General features: G+C 65.4%; 1 protein-coding gene across 4 annotated transcripts; it reads right to left on the minus strand.

Moving 5' to 3' along the window:
* Positions 1 to 1,057: 1,057 nt before the first annotated feature.
* On the minus strand, positions 1,058 to 18,309 carry CLN8 (CLN8 transmembrane ER and ERGIC protein). Of its 4 annotated transcripts, none has more exons than XM_036299162.1 (3): positions 18,045 to 18,309; positions 4,610 to 5,276; positions 1,058 to 2,686 (listed from the first exon to the last, which is right to left on the minus strand). In XM_036299162.1, the coding sequence occupies exons 2-3, from the start codon at positions 5,150 to 5,152 to the stop codon at positions 2,363 to 2,365; spliced, it is 867 nt and encodes a 288-aa protein (XP_036155055.1). In that variant the 5' UTR covers positions 5,153 to 5,276; positions 18,045 to 18,309; the 3' UTR covers positions 1,058 to 2,362. The 4 variants fall into 4 exon arrangements, with proteins under 4 accessions (XP_036155055.1, XP_036155056.1, XP_036155058.1 ...); XM_036299163.1 differs by lacking the exon at positions 18,045 to 18,309 and adding an exon at positions 12,718 to 12,860; XM_036299165.1 differs by lacking the exon at positions 18,045 to 18,309 and adding an exon at positions 11,496 to 11,609.
* Positions 18,310 to 18,908: the final 599 nt, after the last annotated feature.

The following is an 18,908-nucleotide window of genomic DNA, read 5'->3' on the forward strand; positions in this document are numbered from 1 at the left end:
CCCGCCCGCCCCAAACTGAGGCTGAGCCTGCTCCTCCCTCCGCCCCAGGTGAGGCCTGACCCAGCTGCCCAGCCAGAACCCTGTCCCCCCAAACTCATACCTTGACTCCTAACCCAAGGTGAGGGGCCGGCCCCACCTCTGCACCCGTCCTGTGAGCAGCCCGGCCTTCCTGCTGCAGCAGTGGGGTGGGGGTGGGGGGGGTCTCATGTGCACGGGGAGCATCTCTACCCCCACAATTGTCCTGGGCAGGAGGCTGCAGCGACCTGACCACGTGACACACGGGCCTCAGGGTGCACCCCTCGAATGAGAGGAACGGGAACCCTCTCGGAATCCGTGGCACAGAGGGAGACACGGCCCGATCCCCCCATCTTCACGAGACCCGGCGCTTCTGGTTGTTACCGGCCCCCCCCCCCCCGCCCCCCCGCCCCCCCCCCCCCCCCCCCCCCCCCCGTGTAGCCTCTGCTCCCTCTGCAGACGTGAGCCACACAGAGCAGTGTCCCCGGGCAGGCACCCCGGGGACGGCGGTGCCTCACACCCCAGCTCAGCCAGCTCTGCCCAGCTGTGTCCGGATGTCCCCTGGCACGCAGGCGTCTCTCCTGTCACCTGCAGCCTTGGCCAGGCGGATGGCTGGGCAGGAACCTGGGCTGGGGGAGGGGCCAGGATAGCGGGGTACCACCTGGGAGCCTGCAAGTCCTGGCAACACAGACCAGGAGGGAGGGGGGTCCTCATGGCAGAAGTGGGGTCAGGATGGAGCGCCACGAGCGGAGGGTGCCGCCCCTCACCTGCCCTGGGCTCTGCCGTCCTGCGCCCCAACGTCTTCACTGAGACAGGGGTGGGCGGTCGGAGTCCTGGTGAAGGTCAGATAAACACTGAGCCGTGGACACGAAGGCTCCCGTCGTGTGTCTGACAGGACACGAGGGTTCCCGTCATGTGTGTCTGACAGGACACGAGGGTTCCCGTCATGTGTGGCTGACAGGACACGAGGGTTCCCGTCATGTGTGGCTGACAGGACACTCGGCGAGAGCGGCGCTGAGAGATAAGGACCCACAGCCTCAGGCTCTGCAAACATCGGCTGCTTTATTTTACTTTGTTAGATGTCTGCTGGCCGACCCCTCTGCTTCCACGGGCACGGGAAAGGGCAGGCCGGCCAGGGCGTCAGTTAGCTGCAGGGCATGATTCGTGGGTACTGTTAAGATTTAACTCACTTCTTAAGGTGCGATAAATAGGGGTGACGTGATCAATAGAATCAGCGCGCCGTCATCAAACACGGCCTCCGAGGGTCCCGCACGGAACGGCCCAGGTCCCACGTGATCTCAGCAAGAAACACGTCTTCCAAACACCCCAGGTGCTTCCGTAACCATCCCTTCGATGAACTGCACACGCGTGCCAAGCACAGATGCTGGGCCTCTCTGGGTGAGACTGCTGGGGAGGGGGGGGGGGGGTACAGGCCCGCCTGGCACGGCAGTGACCCAGGAAGCCGAGCTGCAGGGCCTGGCAGCCCGCACCCCAGAGGCCGAGGCCGGTCTGCCCACAGCTCGCAGGGAGCCGGCACCACCTTGTCGTGGAATCCAGAGAAAACCACCAAGGAATCGGGGTCTCGTTCGGGCACCCGCTGGCACGCAGTCCAATTGCAATGTCTCTGAAATCTAGGCTATTCTGATGATTAAGTATCTTCCTTATTTTGCCAACTGAGCAATTCATTGTGAACACACGATTCTGGTTTTGTACAGCTTCCTTAAAAAATCTGCGAGACTTCCCTCAACCGCCCCATCGGGCTGGGTGCTCCCACACGGTGCCGCTGCAGCGCGGCCCCTAGAGGGCACTGTTGCACCCGGCTGGACAGACTCGCCCTGGGAACTTGCAAGGAGACCAGTCCCATGGTTTTCTGTTGGGGCGATTCCTTCCGAGGGAACAGACAAGGTCTGAACAGAGCGGGTTGAAGGCTGAGGCGACCCAGTGCGTGGCGTTTCCCATACGACGTCTCCTCAGCCGGGCAGCCCCTGCAGACAGGTGGCTGGGCTCCGACCACAGCAATACCGGCCTCCCGCCTGCCTGCCTGTGGAGACCGCCCTCGTTTGTAGGAAACGCCATCTGTGAGGCCCAGCAAGGCGAGGGCAAGAAAGCCAGTCGGCCTGCACTCGAACCCAGCCCCGCCTCCCCGGAACCTTCCATGACCAGCTTGCCACCAAGGTGGGCTCCCAGGAAGGAACCATTACAGACAACGCAACAGTAGGCGGAGTTCTGCCCTTGAAGGCAGTCACGTCGGAGGCGCTTGGTGGCGACTTGGGAATTAATGCTAATGCACCACCAAGCCCTCTCTTAGGGGCAGCGCTGGGGTGTCGGAGGCAGGGGCTCCCAGCGGCTACTGCCCCTTCTTCAGGGGCACCTGGCCGTTGGCCCTGGGTGGGGCGGGGCCCCGGGGCTGCTGCGAGGCGAAGTTCCAGTCCACGGGGCTGAGGAGCTGCTGCGTCTTCTTGTGGGTCCAGTAGGGGTTGAGCACCAGCGTCAGGAGGCTCATGCCCAGGAGGAAGAGCGCCAGGTGCGGCGGGTGCAGGGTGCCCCGCAGGCCCTCCCAGTGCTGCGCGCACACCCACCACATGTGGTAGGTGAGCACCATGCGGCAGTGGAACATGTGGATCATCAGCCACTGGTTCGCCTTCCAGAGCAGGGAGTCGGCCCAGCCAGCCTGCGGGGACACAACAGGGTCAGCACGGCAGCGCAGGGATGCGCGTCCTGCCCGGGCCTCCTCCGGGCCTCCTCCCGCCTCGCGCTGGCACGGCCCGCCCCCGGCCGAGCACAGAGTGACAGCAGCGCTGGCGGGCCTGGCCGGGCGCTGGGCCTGCTGACCAGCCCTCCCCTGCGGACAGCCCAGGCATCGCTCAGGGCGAGGCCGTCCCTGGTCTCTGGGCTGTTGTGTATTTTATCCCAGTGGCCCTGGGACTCAGCCACAGGGAACCTGCCTTCAGGTCATTCTAATTCACAGGACGCCTAGCCTCCAGGGGTTGCAGCTAAACCCACAGAGCCAGCCTGCAAGGGTCCCGTCTCATGCTGGTCTCCGCTAGGATTTCAGGCCTCTGACACCGGACTGTGGGCAACAGAAGCAGAAGTCTAAGGGGGGCTTTGCCTCATTGCTGGAGAGCAAGATGGGTCCCCAGCAACTCTGCTGGAGGCCCGAGGGCGCTCGCCACGGCTCTCGTCCGGCACAGCTGCTCAGCCTGCACGGTCGGACCGGAGGCACGGCCTCTGCATGCGCCCGTGTTCCCGCCAGCACGGGAGGACATGGCTTCGCTAAGTGAGCTTCCAGGAAGGGCCATTCGAGACCTCCATCTACCTTATGACAGATGCTCGCTCTCTGTACACAAAATAAAAAAGTTCAAATATAAGAAGTCACAGGCAGGGCTGCGGGCGGCTGCGCTCCTCACAAAGGAGACAGACAGCCCGGGAAGGAGGCCTGAGGTGGTGGCAGACACCTGTCGGTCATGTATCTGGTGAGATAACCTCCAGCGGAGGTAAGAACCATGCAGCCAACAGTCTAAAAGCAAGCAATCGGGTTAAAGAGCGGGCTGGGGACTGAAGAGTTCTCCCAAGACAAACGGGCGACAGCTACCTGAGAGCGCTGATGCCACAAGCTGTCGGGAAAGCGCGTCAGACCAGCGAGACCGACCTCCCTCTGCCAGATGGCCCCAGGGAAAGAGAAAGGCAGGCAGCGCTGTGGGCTGTGGGAATGAGCATCGTGCAGCCGCAGTGGGAAAGTGTGGTTTCATCTTCTAAAAGCAGAACTAGGATCCGACCCGGCACCCCACCTGTGGCCTCCAGGGGAAGCGGGCTCCGTGGCACCTGCTCAGGCCTCACCCGCCGCCACCTGGGCTGCTCTGACGCATTGCCCAGGGAGGCGTGTGCCCAGGGAGGTGCGTGCCCAGGGAGGCGCATACACAGGGAGGCGTGTGCCCAGGGAGGCGTGTGCCCAGGGCGGCATGTGCACAGAGAGGCGCGTGCCCAGGGAGGCGTGTGCACTGCGAGGCGGCACGCCCAGGCCCCGCAGGTGAGACTGCCACGTGATGATTAGCCATGTCCATCACACAGCGTCTGGACATCTTGTCCACAGTGACTGTGCACCCAGCAGGATGCCATGAAGCCCGTCCTGGACCAACTGAGGGCCCGACTCCCGGTCAAGGGCACGCACCTCAGTTGCAGGTTCCCCAGCCCCATTTAAGCGATTTCTTTAAAATGTATAAAGTTAGCCCTGGCTGGTTTGGCTCAGGGACAGAGCATTGGCCTGCAGACTGAAAAGTCCCGGGTTCGATCCTGATCAGGGCACAGGCCCGGGTTGCGGGCTCGATCCCCAGTAGGGGGCGTGCAGGAGGCAGCCGATCCATGATTCTCTCTTATCATTGGTGTTTCTATCTCTCCCTCTCCCTTCCTCTCTGAAATCAATAAACATTTAAAAAATAAAATAATAAAATGAATACAATTAAATTCAACCAAAAAGAGCTTGTTGCCGAAGCCGCCTGCATCGCTCAGTCTGCTGATGACCCCATGGCCCAGGCGAGCCGGACACGGCGCTCAGCTTCCGGGCGGAGCAGGGCCTGACGGGACGGGCGGCGCTCACCTTCAGCAGCATCCAGGACACGCAGGTGAAGGGCGTGCTGGCCTCCAGCAGCAGCGTGGTCATGGCCAGGTAGTGGCCGGCCTGCAGGTTCACCGCCAGCCCCAGGAAGCCCAGGAAGGCGAAGAGGTGGTGGAGCACCAGGAAGGGGTCGAAGGTGCGGAAGAGCGCGTTGGACAGGTGCAGGGCCGCGTTCTCGAAGAGGAAGAAGCCGGTGGCCGTGGCCACGTGGAACCAGGACCAGCTCTGCTGGGCGTGCACCTTGTCGGCCGTCAGCACCGGGTCCACCAGCAGCGTCCACAGACCCGCGGCCGTGCTCTGCACGCCAAACACGGCCCGTGTGGCTGCCAGGTTCCAGAAGACCTTCTCCTTGGCCACCAGGGAGTGGTACGTGGCATTCAGGGAGGATGACAGCTGGTGGCACACCACGAAGACACCCAGGTAGAAGGCAAAGCCGGCGGCCACCAGCGTGGCGCGGATCTGCCAGGAGGCGTAGTCCAGGTCAAAGATGCTCTCTGATGCCCCTTGGTCGCCCGCGAGACCCATTGTCCCGAGTCCTGGGTCACAGCGAGCGCGGTCAGCACAGGGCTGCGGGGCCCCACGCGGCGTCTCGTCCACGACAAAGGGCCAGGGCCGCGGTCGCTGGGGTCGTCATGTGTCCGCCTCCAGCCTGGAAGGAAAGACAATGGCCTTTACATCGGCTGCACTGAGGCGGGGACACAGCACGGCTCCAGGTCCACGTGACTTCACGCTCACGCCTGTTTGAAGGCACTGGCACAGCCAGAGCACGCTCACTGGTCACATATGAGAAAGAAAGTCACATGGAAGACGGAGGCCCCCTCCCCCTCTCGGAAGTCATCCCAGGTCAGATCCCAGGTACTTACACTGGATGCAGCCTTTCGCCTCCAGACCCCAGACGAGGCGGGACCACATTCCCAGCACAGGCCGCGGACCGATCGCGCCGGCTCGCCTGGGGTCAGGCCCCTGCAGCCCAGGTCCTGGCGCCGCTGTCCACAGTGGGCCGCTCTGCACGAGCACCAGAAGGCGCTGTGCGTCCAGGGACTGAGCCAGGGCTGGCGCACAGGTGTTGGTACCCCCCCATGTCCCCATGATGGAGGAAAAGCAGGTCCTCCTTCTAACCGTGAAGACACCCCTAAACCAAGCACATCAGAGCGACTTAACCAAGGGCCGGGAGTTTTCGGGCACGGTTTCAGGACCCACTCCCTCCTGCGGCCCGCGGCCGGGTGCTGGTGGGGAAGTCCTGTGGGCAGGTTTACCTCCTCACAGGCCAGCTCCTTCTCTGCAGCAACAGAACACAGAAGTTCGCCCCACGGCCCACTGCCATTCTGCTGCTCACAACCCATCCACTTCTCCATCGACTTGGGTTTGACAAACAGAGATCACGGAAAACGGGCTTCAGGTTTACCTCCCGCCGCGCCTGAGGCCGCCTGGCCTGTCCCTACAGGTGTGTCCTCCCGGGACAGGTCCAGTCTGGGCTCCTCCTCTCGCCCCTTCTGTCAGAGCCTGACCGGGTGACCTCGGAGCCCCCAGGACCCCTGCCTCCCTGCACCTCCCCCGCTACCGCCCAGTGCACCTCTAGTTTCTGAAAACACCGGCTCTCCTGGCCCCCCAGTCTGGGCCTAGCAGGTCCCCACTCTCCGCCTCTCCCTCAGGCCAGCTCCCACCTCCCTTCCCGCAGGACCCGGCTGCCCGGGCGGGGAAGGGCCTTCCTACAAGCTCCGACTCACCACCTTCCCTCGGTGCTGGCCCCGGGGACCAGCGCAGGAGGCCCCCACCGGCTGGAGTGAGGACAGGCTCCAGCCCTGCAGTGTCCGCGGCTACATACCGGGACCGTCTGTGACAGTGAAGGCGCCTCCGAATCGACCTGTCCAGCCACGCCTGCTCGGGGACCCGGCCCGCAGGACCCACCAGGAGGCAGGCGGTCCTGGCGCGACAGCCCGGGGAGCCGCCCACGCGGTGCAGGAGCCACGGAGGCCCTGGTCGCCCACGCCCACACCGCGCAGGGCTGCGAGGAGGCCTGGCACCGCCCGTGGGCGTGCAGCCGCAGGGAACCGCCTGAGCAGCGGGCACTGAACTGCTCATGCGGGAACGCCCCGCCCACGAGGGAACGCGAAGGCACTGGCTCGTGTAACGAAACCACAGGAACCTCTCCAGCCTCCGAGCTCGAGCTGGGGGGGGCGGGGGGGGGGGCACAGGCACCAGGGGTTCAGCCCCTCGGCCAGTCCTCAGCTCCACGCGCAGGGAGCGCCTCGTGGCCAGGAGGCCCCGGCTCCGCGCACACGGCGTGGCGGCTCAGGGCTGCTTTGCTGGGACGCGGAGACACGGCTGCTGCTACTGGGGCGCAGGGCTTGCAGGAGCGACCATGTCTCGGGATGTGCAGCCGGGGACTCTGGACAGGCTGGAGCCACTGTGACCCAAGGGGAGGCCGCCCTTGAGGAGAAGGGACGAGGCTCACGGGGAAAATGTGTCCGAGACACCACCGGGCAGTGAGAAGCCACGCCAGGGAGCATGAGAGGGAAACAGCTCAGGGAGCGCCGCGCCAGAGGTGGGGGACAGGCCGGCGGGGTGGACGGGCCTGGAGAGAGCTGAGCACAGGGGCCCTCGGGCTGCCCATGGCTGCGGAGGCAGATACTGCTGGCGGGGAGGGGGCGGGCCCGCCTCAGGATTCCGGCCCAGGCCCCCCCCACCCCCTCCCGGCTCCAGCTAATGGAGGTGAAAAGAATTGGTACAGAAATCCTTCAGAAGCACTGGGCATTTCCACCATGCCACGGGCAGTGCAGGGTCGTGGACAGGCGCGGATTCTGCAGCCCCTCCCTCCCCCCGGGAGTTGGTCAGATCCCCGGAGCTGGTGAGACCCCCGGGAGCTGGTGAGACCCCCCGGGAGCTGGTCAGATCCCCCGGGAGCTGGTCAGACCCCCCGGGAGCTGGTGAGACCCCCGGGAGCCAGTCGCCGCGCTGGGGACGCTGTGAGTGTAGCGAGAGGAGTCCCTGGCACGGGGCTGTAGGCGCAGCTTTAAGGGGGGGAGGGCTCTGTCATCTCAGCAGAAGGTGTGGGGAGACCTGGGGGGGCAGGGGCGTGCGGGAGGGGGCGCGGTTCCAGACCGTACCCCCCAGTGACTGCCCAGTCGACAGCACACGGTTCGCCCTGTCCCGGTCCAAGTCCGCGGGGACTTGACTTTGTAACTCAGAATGAGAAGACGTGTTCATCCCTGATTACGGGTGCCGGGCCCTGTACCCACACTCTGCCCTCCACGTAAGTCACGGAAGTGTGAAGACCGGGGTTTCAGTGTGGCCACCATGGACGGGAGGGAAGCAGCAGCCTGCGTGGAGAGCAGAGCAGTTGTGTACCAAGTGGAGACACGTCCAAGGACGTGACCCCTGTGCAATAAAAACGTGTCTGACGTAGGAAAACAAAGCTGTCTGTACACAGAGCGGGTCCCACACCGGGTTCAGGGGCGGCCAGAGCACTGGGCTCTGGGTGCGGGCGAGGGGGGTCCTGCTTGTTCTGATGTTTGCCTCCCGCTGGAGAGATGCCCCGCCCAGCGCGGCCGGGAGCCTGGGCTGCCTGGGACCCCCGCCCACCTGCCATCCGGAGCCTGAGACCAGGGCCAGGTGCCAGGCAACCAGGGAGCAGGCCGACAGCCCCAAGCCCCCAACTGTTCAATCCAGCCACCCCGAGAGTCCCCTGCCCGCCTGCCCCACCCGGGGAAAGCCCAGAGGGCCTGGCCTCACCTTCCCCTCTCCTGCCCGCCCCCCACGCCTCCCCATTGGTGCCTTGTCTGGGACCCGCTGTAACGACCTGGTCTCCCTGTGGCTGCCCTGGCGGACCTCTCAGAGGAACACAGCTGCTTGTGCAACACGCCACCGCCCCACCCCAGGGAGGGCAAGCACCAGGAGTCCCCAGGGGCGGCCTCTGGGGAAGGCGAGCGCCCGGAGGCAGGGCTCTGAGCCTGGGTGGGCAGGAGCCCACCTCCCAGAGGACTCCTCGTGCCCCGGGGCTGCCCTGCCCACACCCAGAGCTCAGCCCAGTGCGGCTGCCTCAGCTTCTCCTTGGGCTTTTCCCTGTCGGTCATGAGACGGGCTGTTTCCCGTTTTGCACGATTGCATCAATGTGCCCTGGGCTGAGCCCTGGCTTCCGCGGAGCCTCTGCATTCTGCACGGGAGAGGCGGACCCGGAGGCTGACTGCACCCCGGTCCCCCTCGGAAGTGCCCGGTGCAGGGCTGGAGGGTGGGGGGAGGGCGTTAGGACCTTTGGTCCCAGGGCATTAGGACCAAAGAACCACGAGCAGTCCGCTCAGTGGGTTCGGATCTCGGTTCTGCTATTCAGGACCTAAGAAAACACTCCCCCCCCCCACTGGACCCCAGGGCCTGCCATGAAAAAGACACGAATGCAGCCGGCGGGTGGCAGTGACTAACACGAAGCACCTGCCATGTGCCAGGCACCATCAGCTGGGCCACCTCATCAACACGGACGCTCAGGCTCGTTCTGCCCCGAGTCACCAGCTCCGTAGTGGGGCTTGGGCCCCGGGACGGGCTGCGGTCTTTCCGGTGCGCTCCGTGCCGTGGGACTTGCCCCAGCCTGGCACCGCCACAGGTTCTGCCTGCATTGCCTGCAGTGCCCACCAGGCTTGGGTGTTTTGGGTGCCCAGGTGCCCAGAAGCAGATGTAAAACCACAGAACTGGCATGATCTGGATCCAGTGTCCCTTGGGCTTAAATAAATGCTACGACTCCGAGGGGGACAGTTCAGTCTCTCCCTCCGGGCGAGATGACCGAACACGGCGTAGGGCCTCCTGCTGGCGGCTCTCGCTGTGAGCTAGGCACCAAGCACACCAAGCCTGGCCATCCTGGAGCCCCGAGAACAGACCTCCACGCGTCCCTCTCCTGCCCTCCTCCCTCTCTGCCCAGACTCCCTCAGACTCGGGAGGTGGCAGCACATGGACCCAGCACTGGGCCCTCGTGTTTCTGGACCACAAGCTCAACTGTCTGATAGTGCGATGCCCGAGACGGGATGGAGGGGCCGGGCGCAGTGACGAGGCCCAGACCGAGGCAGGCAAGGCAGGCGATGGTGCCAGCACCCCAGGTGGGTAACGGAGCTGGGTCTGAGGACGGGGAATCCAGGGAAACACCGTCCTTCCAGGTTGCACCCTGAGAAACCCGGGCCTGGAGCCAGCCCTGTCGGTGCCCTTTTGAAGATGGTGTCACGTCTACAGAGCTGCAGGCAGCCGCGGGCCAGACACAGACAGGCACAGGCATCAGAGCTGAGACCAAACCCTCCGGCAGGCGCAGTGTGCCCATTAGACAGCGGAAAACAGCTCCCCCGCCCACCCCCCGCCAGCTCATTACCTCCACACACAGCTCCCCGCACAAACAGCTCATTACCTGCACACACAGCTCCCCGCACACAGCTCCCTCCACACACAGCTCCCCGCACACAGCTCATTACCTGCACACACAGCTCCCCGCACACAGCTCATTACCTGCACACACAGCTCCCGGCACACACAGCTCCCCGCACACACAGCTCCCCGCACAAACAGCTCCCTCCACACACAGCTCATTACCTGCACACACAGCTCCCCGCACACACAGCTCCCCGCACACACAGCTCCCCGCACACACAGCTCCCTCCACACACAGCTCCCTCCACACACAGCTCCCCGCACACACAGCTCCCTCCACACACAGCTCCCCACACACACAGCTCATTACCTGCACACACAGCTCCCCGCACACACAGCTCCCCGCACACACAGCTCCCCGCACACACACAGCTCATTACCTGCACACACACAGCTCCCCGCACACACAGCTCCCCGCACACACAGCTCCCCGCACAAACAGCTCCCTCCACACACAGCTCATTACCTGCACACACAGCTCCCCGCACACACAGCTCCCCACACACACAGCTCCCCGCACACACACAGCTCATTACCTGCACACACACAGCTCCCTGCACACACAGCTCCCTGCACACACAGCTCCCCGCACACACAGCTCCCTGCACACACAGCTCCCTGCACAAACAGCTCCCTGCACACACAGCTCCCCCCACACACAGCTCATTACCTGCACACACACAGCTCCCCCCACACACACAGCTCATTACCTGCACACACACAGCTCCCTGCACACACAGCTCCCCGCACACACATCTCATTACCTGCACACACAGCTCAGCGCACACACATCTCATTACCTGCACACACAGCTCCCCGCACACACATCTCATTACCTGCACACACAGCTCCCTGCACACACAGCTCCCTCCACACACACAACCTGCTATACACACAGCTCCCTCCACATACAACCAGTACAACTTGCTACAGACACAAGTCGCTACAAACACAAGTCGCTACAGACACAAGTTGCTACACATCCTTGTTCCCCCTGCAATCCTGTGACCACCCCCTCGCCAATCCTCGCTCAGAACCTCCTGCGTGTCCCTGCACAGCTGCTCCCATGGTGTCTGGCAGCTGGTGCTGTGTTGGGTCTGGGGGCCTGCTGGCACCCGCAGGGGTGGCCAGGCCAGGGGAAGCCCCTGAGGCCGGGGCGAGGCCGGCTGTGGGGATCTGCAAACCCAGCCCGGCCAGAGGAGCCTGCAGAGACACCCCTGCCCCAGCTGGACGCCGCCCAGGCCCGCCCAGGCCATCCGGGAGCCGCAGAGCCCCGAGTGTCCTCTCCGGCTGCTCACCCTGCCCACGTCCCTGTCACCTGAGGTGGGAAGGGGACACGGCCCCATGCCCTCCTCCCCCAGGACCCGGGTGAGGCCTTCTCCATGTCGCCCGAAGCCGAGGGGGTCACGTGCAGCTGGGAGTCACTGTTCCCTCCCAGGGAACCTGGGGACCCCATAGCAGGACTCACCCCGGACGTTAAAGCCCAGCCCTCAGCAAAGCAGCTCTGGGACCCACCGACTGCAGAGGACCACAGCCCAGAGGGAGGTGAAGAGGCCAGCCAGGCGGCTCTGCAGCTTCACTCCTGCGGGAAAGTCTGTCTGCAACCACCGCGCCTGCCTTCTGTCGCGGGGCCTGGCGCCAGGCTCTGCGGCACCGGCCGGGCATTTTTAATAAATAAAATGGGGCAGCCCCTGTGTCCAGGACGGGGCGCCAGGGGACCCTCCGGCCCCCACACACCTGTGGGTGCACCGGGTGCCCAAGCGCGACAGAGACCGGGGCATCTGTGCACGGTTAGCACAGGGACCCCGAACTCGGAAACCAAGGAAACCAAGTTAAAAGCAGGAAAGAAGGCCCGCGTCATGTCCTGCCGGACTGTTGAGTAACAAGCCCCGAGGGTCACTGGGCTGGCCCCGGCCTGTGAGTCCAAGGTTGACCTGCAGGACACGGCCAGGGCGAGGCGTTCCTGCCCCCAGACACCCTGGCTGCTGCCCGCGAGGCTGCTCCCCCGGCACCTCCCCTGCCCGGCGCGCAGGCCTCGGTGGCAGGGGCCCGGTCCCCCTCCCTCCGGAGCTCAGCCCCGCGGGCCGGGCTCCCGGTGGCCCAGGAACTGCGCCCATCCCGAGCCGTGGGCGCTAACCGGCGGCAACAGTGTTTTCTCCCGATCAGGAGACACCTGCTGCGGGACCGGGGCTCGGACGCCAGCCCGGCAGGAACCCTGACCTCCCCGCTCTGCGCACCCGCGGGGTGGGGGGGGTGGGGGTGGGGGGGTGTTCCCGCGGCCCCTGCGCCTCGCCGTCACCGTTAACTTTCTCCACCGAGGGCCCCGCCGGGCTGCCGGGATCGCGGGGCCGGCTCCCCGGGAGCCGCTCGGGAAGGGACGCTCGGGGCAGCGCCCCCGGCCCGGCCGGACCCGCGCCGCCGCTAACCCGACCCCGGACACGCCTCCCGCGTTGGAGCCCCAGCTGCCCGGACGCGATGCGCAGCCAGGACCCCCAGCACCGCGGGCCTTTCCGGCCCCCCGACCCCACCCCCGGCACCCCCTGCCCCGGACCCACCGGACTCGCTGCCCGAGATCCCTCGGCCCGGCCCCCAGCAGAACCCGGACCCAGACCCCGCGCGCCGGGCCACTGGACCTCCCTCCACGGCCCTGAGACCCCGGCCCGGCCCCGCGCCAGCCCCGCCGGCCTCACCTGCGCGCGCCTCCCCGCGCGGACCCCGTGCGCACAACTGCGCTCCGGGCGCCTGTCACCCGCGCGCGCCGCCGCCCCGCCCTCACCCACGGCCGCCATCGCGACCCCGGGGCGGACGCGGACGCGCATGCGCACGGCCGGTGGGCGGGGCCTGCGCAGCGGCCGGACGGAACCACAGAACCGGGGCGGGGGGGGAGGGCGGAACCACAGACGGGAGGGGAGGGGGGAGGGGGCGGGGCGGGAGCGGGGCGGCTCGCTGCTGCCCCGCCCTCTGGGTGCGCTGACCCAGGACGCACAGCCACTCCGCGGGCTGAGCAGCGAGAACCCGGGCTCTGCGTGGAGGGCTCCTCCTGGCGGACCCCACAGTCGCGGGGATCCCAGAGCCGACCCCGCTCACACCCCACAGAGCCCCCTCCCCAGCCCCCGGGGAGCCCACAGTGAGACCCCAGTGACCCCCGAGCTCCCGGGGAGCCCACAGTGAGACCCCAGTGACCCCCGAGCCCCAGGGAGCCCACAGTGAGACCCCAGTGACCCCCGAGCTCCCGGGGAGCCCACAGTGAGACCCCAGTGACCCCCGAGCCCCAGGGAGCCCACAGTGAGACCCCAGTGACCCCCGAGCTCCCGGGGAGCCCACACAGACACACCCACAGAGCCACGCCCACTGCCCCCGCTGCAGCCGCCCGGGACCTGGGGACACTGAGCGGCAGTGCAACCCAGGGTCACCCGGGCAGCCCCGCCGCTTCCCCAAGGACCCGTGACCTCTGCTCCGCATGGGGTACACCCGCCCAGCACGGCGGACTCCCCGAAAATCCCACGCCCACAACCCACGGGGCCTGCTGTTTCCCTCCCAGGCATGGTCCTGGGGACGCGGTTCAGGCTTAACCCTGCCCTGGCCTCCGGCCCCCCGGCAGGTGCATCACCTCGCCCCGCACACGGGCATCTGCAGCAGCGCCCCACCTGTCAGCCCTGCCCGCCCCCCACCTCTGAGCCCACATCCCCAGCAGAGCGCTGCCCATGAGGGGGCAGCCGCCGCCATCCTGTTCGAATTCAGCGCCTATCGATTTAAAAAGGAACTAATTGTGAGATACGGTGGTGAAACAGCCTTATCAGCCGGGAGCCAGGTTTATAACGGCAGGTGCTCCCCTCCCGTGAGCTGAGCAGCCTTTTACTGGCTGGCGCCCCCTCCCCGCGCCAAGGCAGCCCCCTATCCCCCTGGCAGCCCCCTGGCAGCCCCCTGGCGCCACAGCGGCGGACGGCCTGGCGGCCTGGAGCTGGGCTGATGGGCAGCGTGCATGGCCAGGTTGGGGAGCCGGAGCCTCACTTTCTTGCAGAGAAAACGTGGCTTTGGACTCAGACCTGGCTCAGCCCTGAGGCGGGAGCTGCGCGGGGACCGTGGCACTGCACTGGATCGGTGCTGACGGGGCCTCCCCGGTGGCTGGGCCACGGACGCCCCGCTGGCCGGGACCAGGGACTCTGTGGTGCCACTGAGCAGAGTCCCGGGCAGGAATGTCACCCCAGCCTCTCCTGGTTCAGGGCCGTCCCCCCCCCCCCCCCCAGGCCTCAGGCGGGTCACTGGCTTGGAGTTAAGATGGGCCAGACCGAGGCCAGGGCTGGGCTCCCCTCCCTGGGGCTGTGATAGCTGCCTCCCTGCCTCCGGGCCAGCTGAGGGCACAGATAAGAGGCTGAGACCATGAGCCCCGCCCTCTGGGAGCGGCACGGAAACAGTGTCCCTGCAGCCCCGGGAACGCGCATTCTCACGGGAGATCTGCTCTCTGGCCCCGGGCCCAGCTGGCACCCTGGCCCTCGGGGGTATGGAGACAGACATGAGAAGCTGGGAAAACCCCCTGGCAGGTGGAATGGGGAACTGGGATGGACCGGGCCCCCCGGGGGAGCGGGGGGGGGGGCCTGTCCTCCCCTGCAGGTCACAGGTCATGTGGTTTGACCTTCCCCTGACCTTTCCTCCCTCGAGGTAACTGTTAGGCTGTAGGCAATTCAGTCCTTAAGGGCCACGTGCAAGCTCCCCCCACAGGAGGACAAGGACCAGGAAAAGCTGGCTGGACACCGGGCGTCAGACCCTGTAAGGAACTGAACTCCCTGAAGGCACCTGCGCCACCCCTGTCCCCCCCACAGCCCAGCCCAGCCCAGCTCCCCCAGACCCACCCTGATGAGCTTCCGCCTGTGACTGCACATGAGGATGGAATCCCAGCTCCCGGGGCTGCCCCATCGCCCCACATCCTGCTGGCACCTTACAGCCTTTCCCTTCGGATATCCCATCCCCCACCCCTTCCCTTAAATAAATTCCGTTTTTCTAAAACCACCGGCTGAGACGGCCTTTAGCCTGCCCGCCCACCCCCGGGCTAACCTTCCACGCTGACCTTCCAATAACACCACCAATGGCTTCCGCGGCATTTCCGCTCCAGGCCCCGTAGAGTGACCAGACCAGGGGGCGACCCCTGCACCAGCTGCAAGGACTGGCGCTGACCAATCGAGGAGACCAGGACCCTGACAGGGGCCACCTCCCCTGAGATCGCCCCTAAAGGCCTAGCCTGCTTTCTCCCTCCTGGGGGCTCCCCGTGCCTCCCCCGCTTCTGACAGGCATCTCCTGAACCCCGAGGGACCCCAGGAGCCAGCCACCGGGGAGCAGCAGGCAGGGCAGTGGCAGCTCCTCCAGGCTCACCCCCTGAACCATCCCCAAGGCCCCTTTTCTCCAACTCTCCAGTGAGCTGACAGCAACCCGCCTGGCTCTGCTGTTGCTTCTGTCCTGGGCCCTTCCTGACTCGCTGTCCCCAGTTGTCATCAACGTGCCCTCAAGTCACCTGGACTCATACCGTGGAGTCTTTCCTGCACAAAGCCAAGAGCCAGGCCCCGCTCTGGCACACACACACACACGCACGCACACGTAGGATGCCACGGTGCGTTCGGGGCGGGCCGCGGGCTGCGGGCTGCGGGCAGGTTCCCGCTGACTCTCCCCTCTGTGCAGGGCGGTAGGTCGGCCCAGACAAGGAGCTGAGCTGAGAGCCAGGAGCCGGCGGCTCCCTCGCCTGCAGTAAGGGCCGTGTCTGCACTCTGCCGTCTATAAGCTCAGCAATAAAAGCAATCACTAGCCAAACACACAGGTGTCCCTGGTGATGAGTGCCCAGGTGCAGCGAGAGGCCTCACTCCTCCCACTCGCCTCCGTGAGCACCAGGTGTGACCGGCCACAGCCTCCTCCAGCCCCCATCGCGCCTCAGGGGCTGAGCGTGGGCCTAGGAACCAGGAGGTCAGGGCTCCATTCCCGGTCAGGGCACAGGCCCGGGTGGCGGGCTCCATCCCCAGTGCGGGGCGTGCAGGAGGCAGCCGATCCATGATTCTCTCTCATCATTGATGTTTCTCTCTCTCTCTCCCTCTCCCTTCCTCTCTGAAATCAATAAAAATATTTTTTTAAAAGAAAAAGACACATTTTTAAAAGACACAGAGGTGGTGAGATTTCTCCTCTTCTGCTGGTTCTTTCTACGAACCAGGCAGAGGACTGGGCCGCATAGGGGAGGGAGGGAGGGGTCAGTGGGCAGAACCCTTCCCTGGGAGAGTGCTCCTCACACTGGGCTTCCAGAAAACAGGGGGGCAGGGCACCCCGTCCACGCAGCGGACAGGGCATCCGGAACGCGTGACTCTCGGGACCAAGGCCGTTCCTGTGGTCAGGCTCCCGCCGGGCCGGCCGAGGAGCCTCCCCAGCCCCAGCCCCAGCCCCAGCCTCCAGGCCCCACCCGGCCCAGTCCTGGGGTGGACATCTGGTGGGATCCCGACCCCCCTCACCTGTGCTGTTACCCTTGCCTGCCCGCCCGCCTGCCCAGGAATGCTGCCGGGTTGGCCTGGATGTTTGTGCCTAGTAATTAGCCTCCCACCCCGCCCACCACGGGCCAGCGGCCTGGCTGTGGGTCCCGACTGCTCACCACGGGTGCGTGTGTGTGTATGTGTGTGGAGTGTGTGTGTGTGGGGTGTGTGGTGTGTGTGTGTGTGGTGTGTGTATGTGTGTATGTGTGTGTGGTGTGTGTGTGGTGTGTGTATGTGTGTATGTGTGTGTGGTGTGTGTGTGGTGTGTGTGTGTGTGTGTGTGTGTGCGCACACGCCTTGAGCCCAGTCCGCCTGAGCCCTGGAAGGCGTGTGGTGAGTGAGACCTGCCTTAGCCCCGGCAGGGGAGCCGTTTAGGAAGGGACATGCAGTGGGGAGAAGGCACCTTCTGGAGCCGCTCCTGCTCCGTGAGGCCCAGGGTCCGTCCTGACTGACAGCGGGTGGGACGTGGGGGGCTCTGGGCGGGGGCTGGGCACCTGCCTGCGGGTCCACGGCTCCTGCTGGGGGACCTCGCAAGGGCTAGTGAGCCTCTCTGAGGGCACACATGAAACATGGACTGTTCCTACGTCTCCTCCAGCATCAAAGCTCTCTGGTGAGTGTCAGCTACACCCTGAGGGCAGGGCCCCTGGGCCCTGTGACCCCTGGGAACTGGGGCTGTAATGATCTGGGAGCAGAGGAGCCTTCCAGGGCGTCCTGACCAGCCCTGGGGGTGGGGGTGGGGCCGCAGGTGCTGCCACAGCTCTCAGATGCCAGGCTGTGCCCACAACAAAGAAGGTCAGCCCACCGGTGGCGGCGTGGCTCCGTGGGTGAGCGTCGACCTGTGAACAGGAGGTCACAGCCCCATTCCTGGTCAGGGCACCCTTCCCCAGAGCGGGGTGCAGGAGGCAGCCGATCCATGATCCTCTCTCATCACGGATGTTTCCATCTCTCTCCCTCTCCCTTCCTCTCTGACATCAATTAAAATACACACCGCGTGGCCAGATTATTATGATCACCTGGCGTTTGTAGGCACATTAGCTATAATTTCACGCGGAAGTTGCTAGAGGGCCAGACCATTGTAAATAGGGAAGCAGGTTGTTTACCACGACAGTAGAAGTGATTTTTTCTGAAGATATGGGTAAGCAACGCGATTTAACAGCCTTTGAACGTGGGATATATACTATATATATAAAAGAAAGGTCAGCCCTGCAGGGCGGAGGAGCCCTCTGGAGGAAAAGGACCCCCCACCCCCCAGGACAGCCTGAATCTCTGGGAGAGGCTGAGCCTCGAGTGGCCTTCCTGCCCCAACAGGCCCGTCTGGCTCCGGTTCCGGCTTGGACCAACTTTCGGGCGACCTGAAGGGCAACTTTGAGAACCGCCTGACTCACTTCCTCACCCAGAAACCCTCCGCCCAGCACAGCGCGGTGGGACCCCCCACCACACCCACGCGTGACAGCGTCGGGGCACAGGCGCAGTCCGGGGGGACACGCCCCGGGGGCAGATTTGGGAAGGAAGCTCACCTGAGCTCCCGGTGCAGTGTCCCGGGCAGCCGGCCGCGAGCGCAGAGACGAGGACGTGCAACCTCAGATCAGGTCCCACAGCGGCAGCCAGGAGACACTTCCACGCGTGGCCGCCCTCTCAGGTCACCCCTTCGACCAGCCCGGGGGGGCGGGGGGCAGACGCAGAGGCCGCAGGCAGCTCCGCTCCGAGGAGGCCAGAGCGGACACCAGCGTCCCCTCCTCCTGCTGAGGCTCCAGCCGGCTGCTCACTGACTGTCACCATGGCTCTGTGGGCGTCCTGGGCGGGGCCGGAGCCTGACTCACTCAGCACGAGGAGAGGAGGTGACTCCAGGTCCGCAGACGCCCACTGTCAGCCAGATGTGAGGCGGGGACAGCACCCAGCGAGCACCCAGGGCGCACGGTGACTGAGCGTCCGGGGAGAGAGGCCACACGCGACAGGCTGTGAGGGTCCCGGGGGCAAGCCGCCCACCCGGTGAAAGCCCAGCAGGTCACCTGGGGTCAGGCTCGCTGCTCCCGGGAAGAGCCCATTTCCAGGACAAATGTGCACACGGCCCTTCATTTCTACACACAGACGGGGGGCTGTGCGTCCATTCCACCAGTGACGGCCACCACGAAGACCAGCTCCCTTCTGACCTCCCACACGCAGGCGCAGAACTCTCCCCCTCTTCCTCCTCCCCCTCCCCCTCCCCTCCTCCTCCCCCTCTTCCTCCTCCCCCTCCCCCTGAGTCCCCCCTTCCTCTCCCCTCCCTCTCCCCTCATTCCCCTCCCCTCCTCTTCCTCCTCCTCGAGAAAGAAACATCAATGATGAGAGAGAATCATGGACCGGCTGCCTCCTGCACGCCCCTCACTGGGGATGGAGCCACA

Source organism: Myotis myotis, unplaced genomic scaffold (genome assembly GCF_014108235.1).
Source record: "Myotis myotis isolate mMyoMyo1 unplaced genomic scaffold, mMyoMyo1.p scaffold_m19_p_3, whole genome shotgun sequence".
Classification (NCBI taxonomy): Eukaryota; Metazoa; Chordata; class Mammalia; order Chiroptera; family Vespertilionidae; genus Myotis; species Myotis myotis.

Excerpts from the sequence above, each read along its gene's own strand:
- CLN8 (XM_036299162.1), bottom strand. The coding sequence starts at position 5,152 with ATGGGTCTCGCGGGCGACCAAGGGGCATCAGAGAGCATCTTTGACCTG. Across the intron at positions 2,687-4,609 it reads TGTCCTGGATGCTGCTGAAG|GCTGGCTGGGCCGACTCCCT; the intron begins GTGAGCGCCGCC and ends GTGTCCCCGCAG.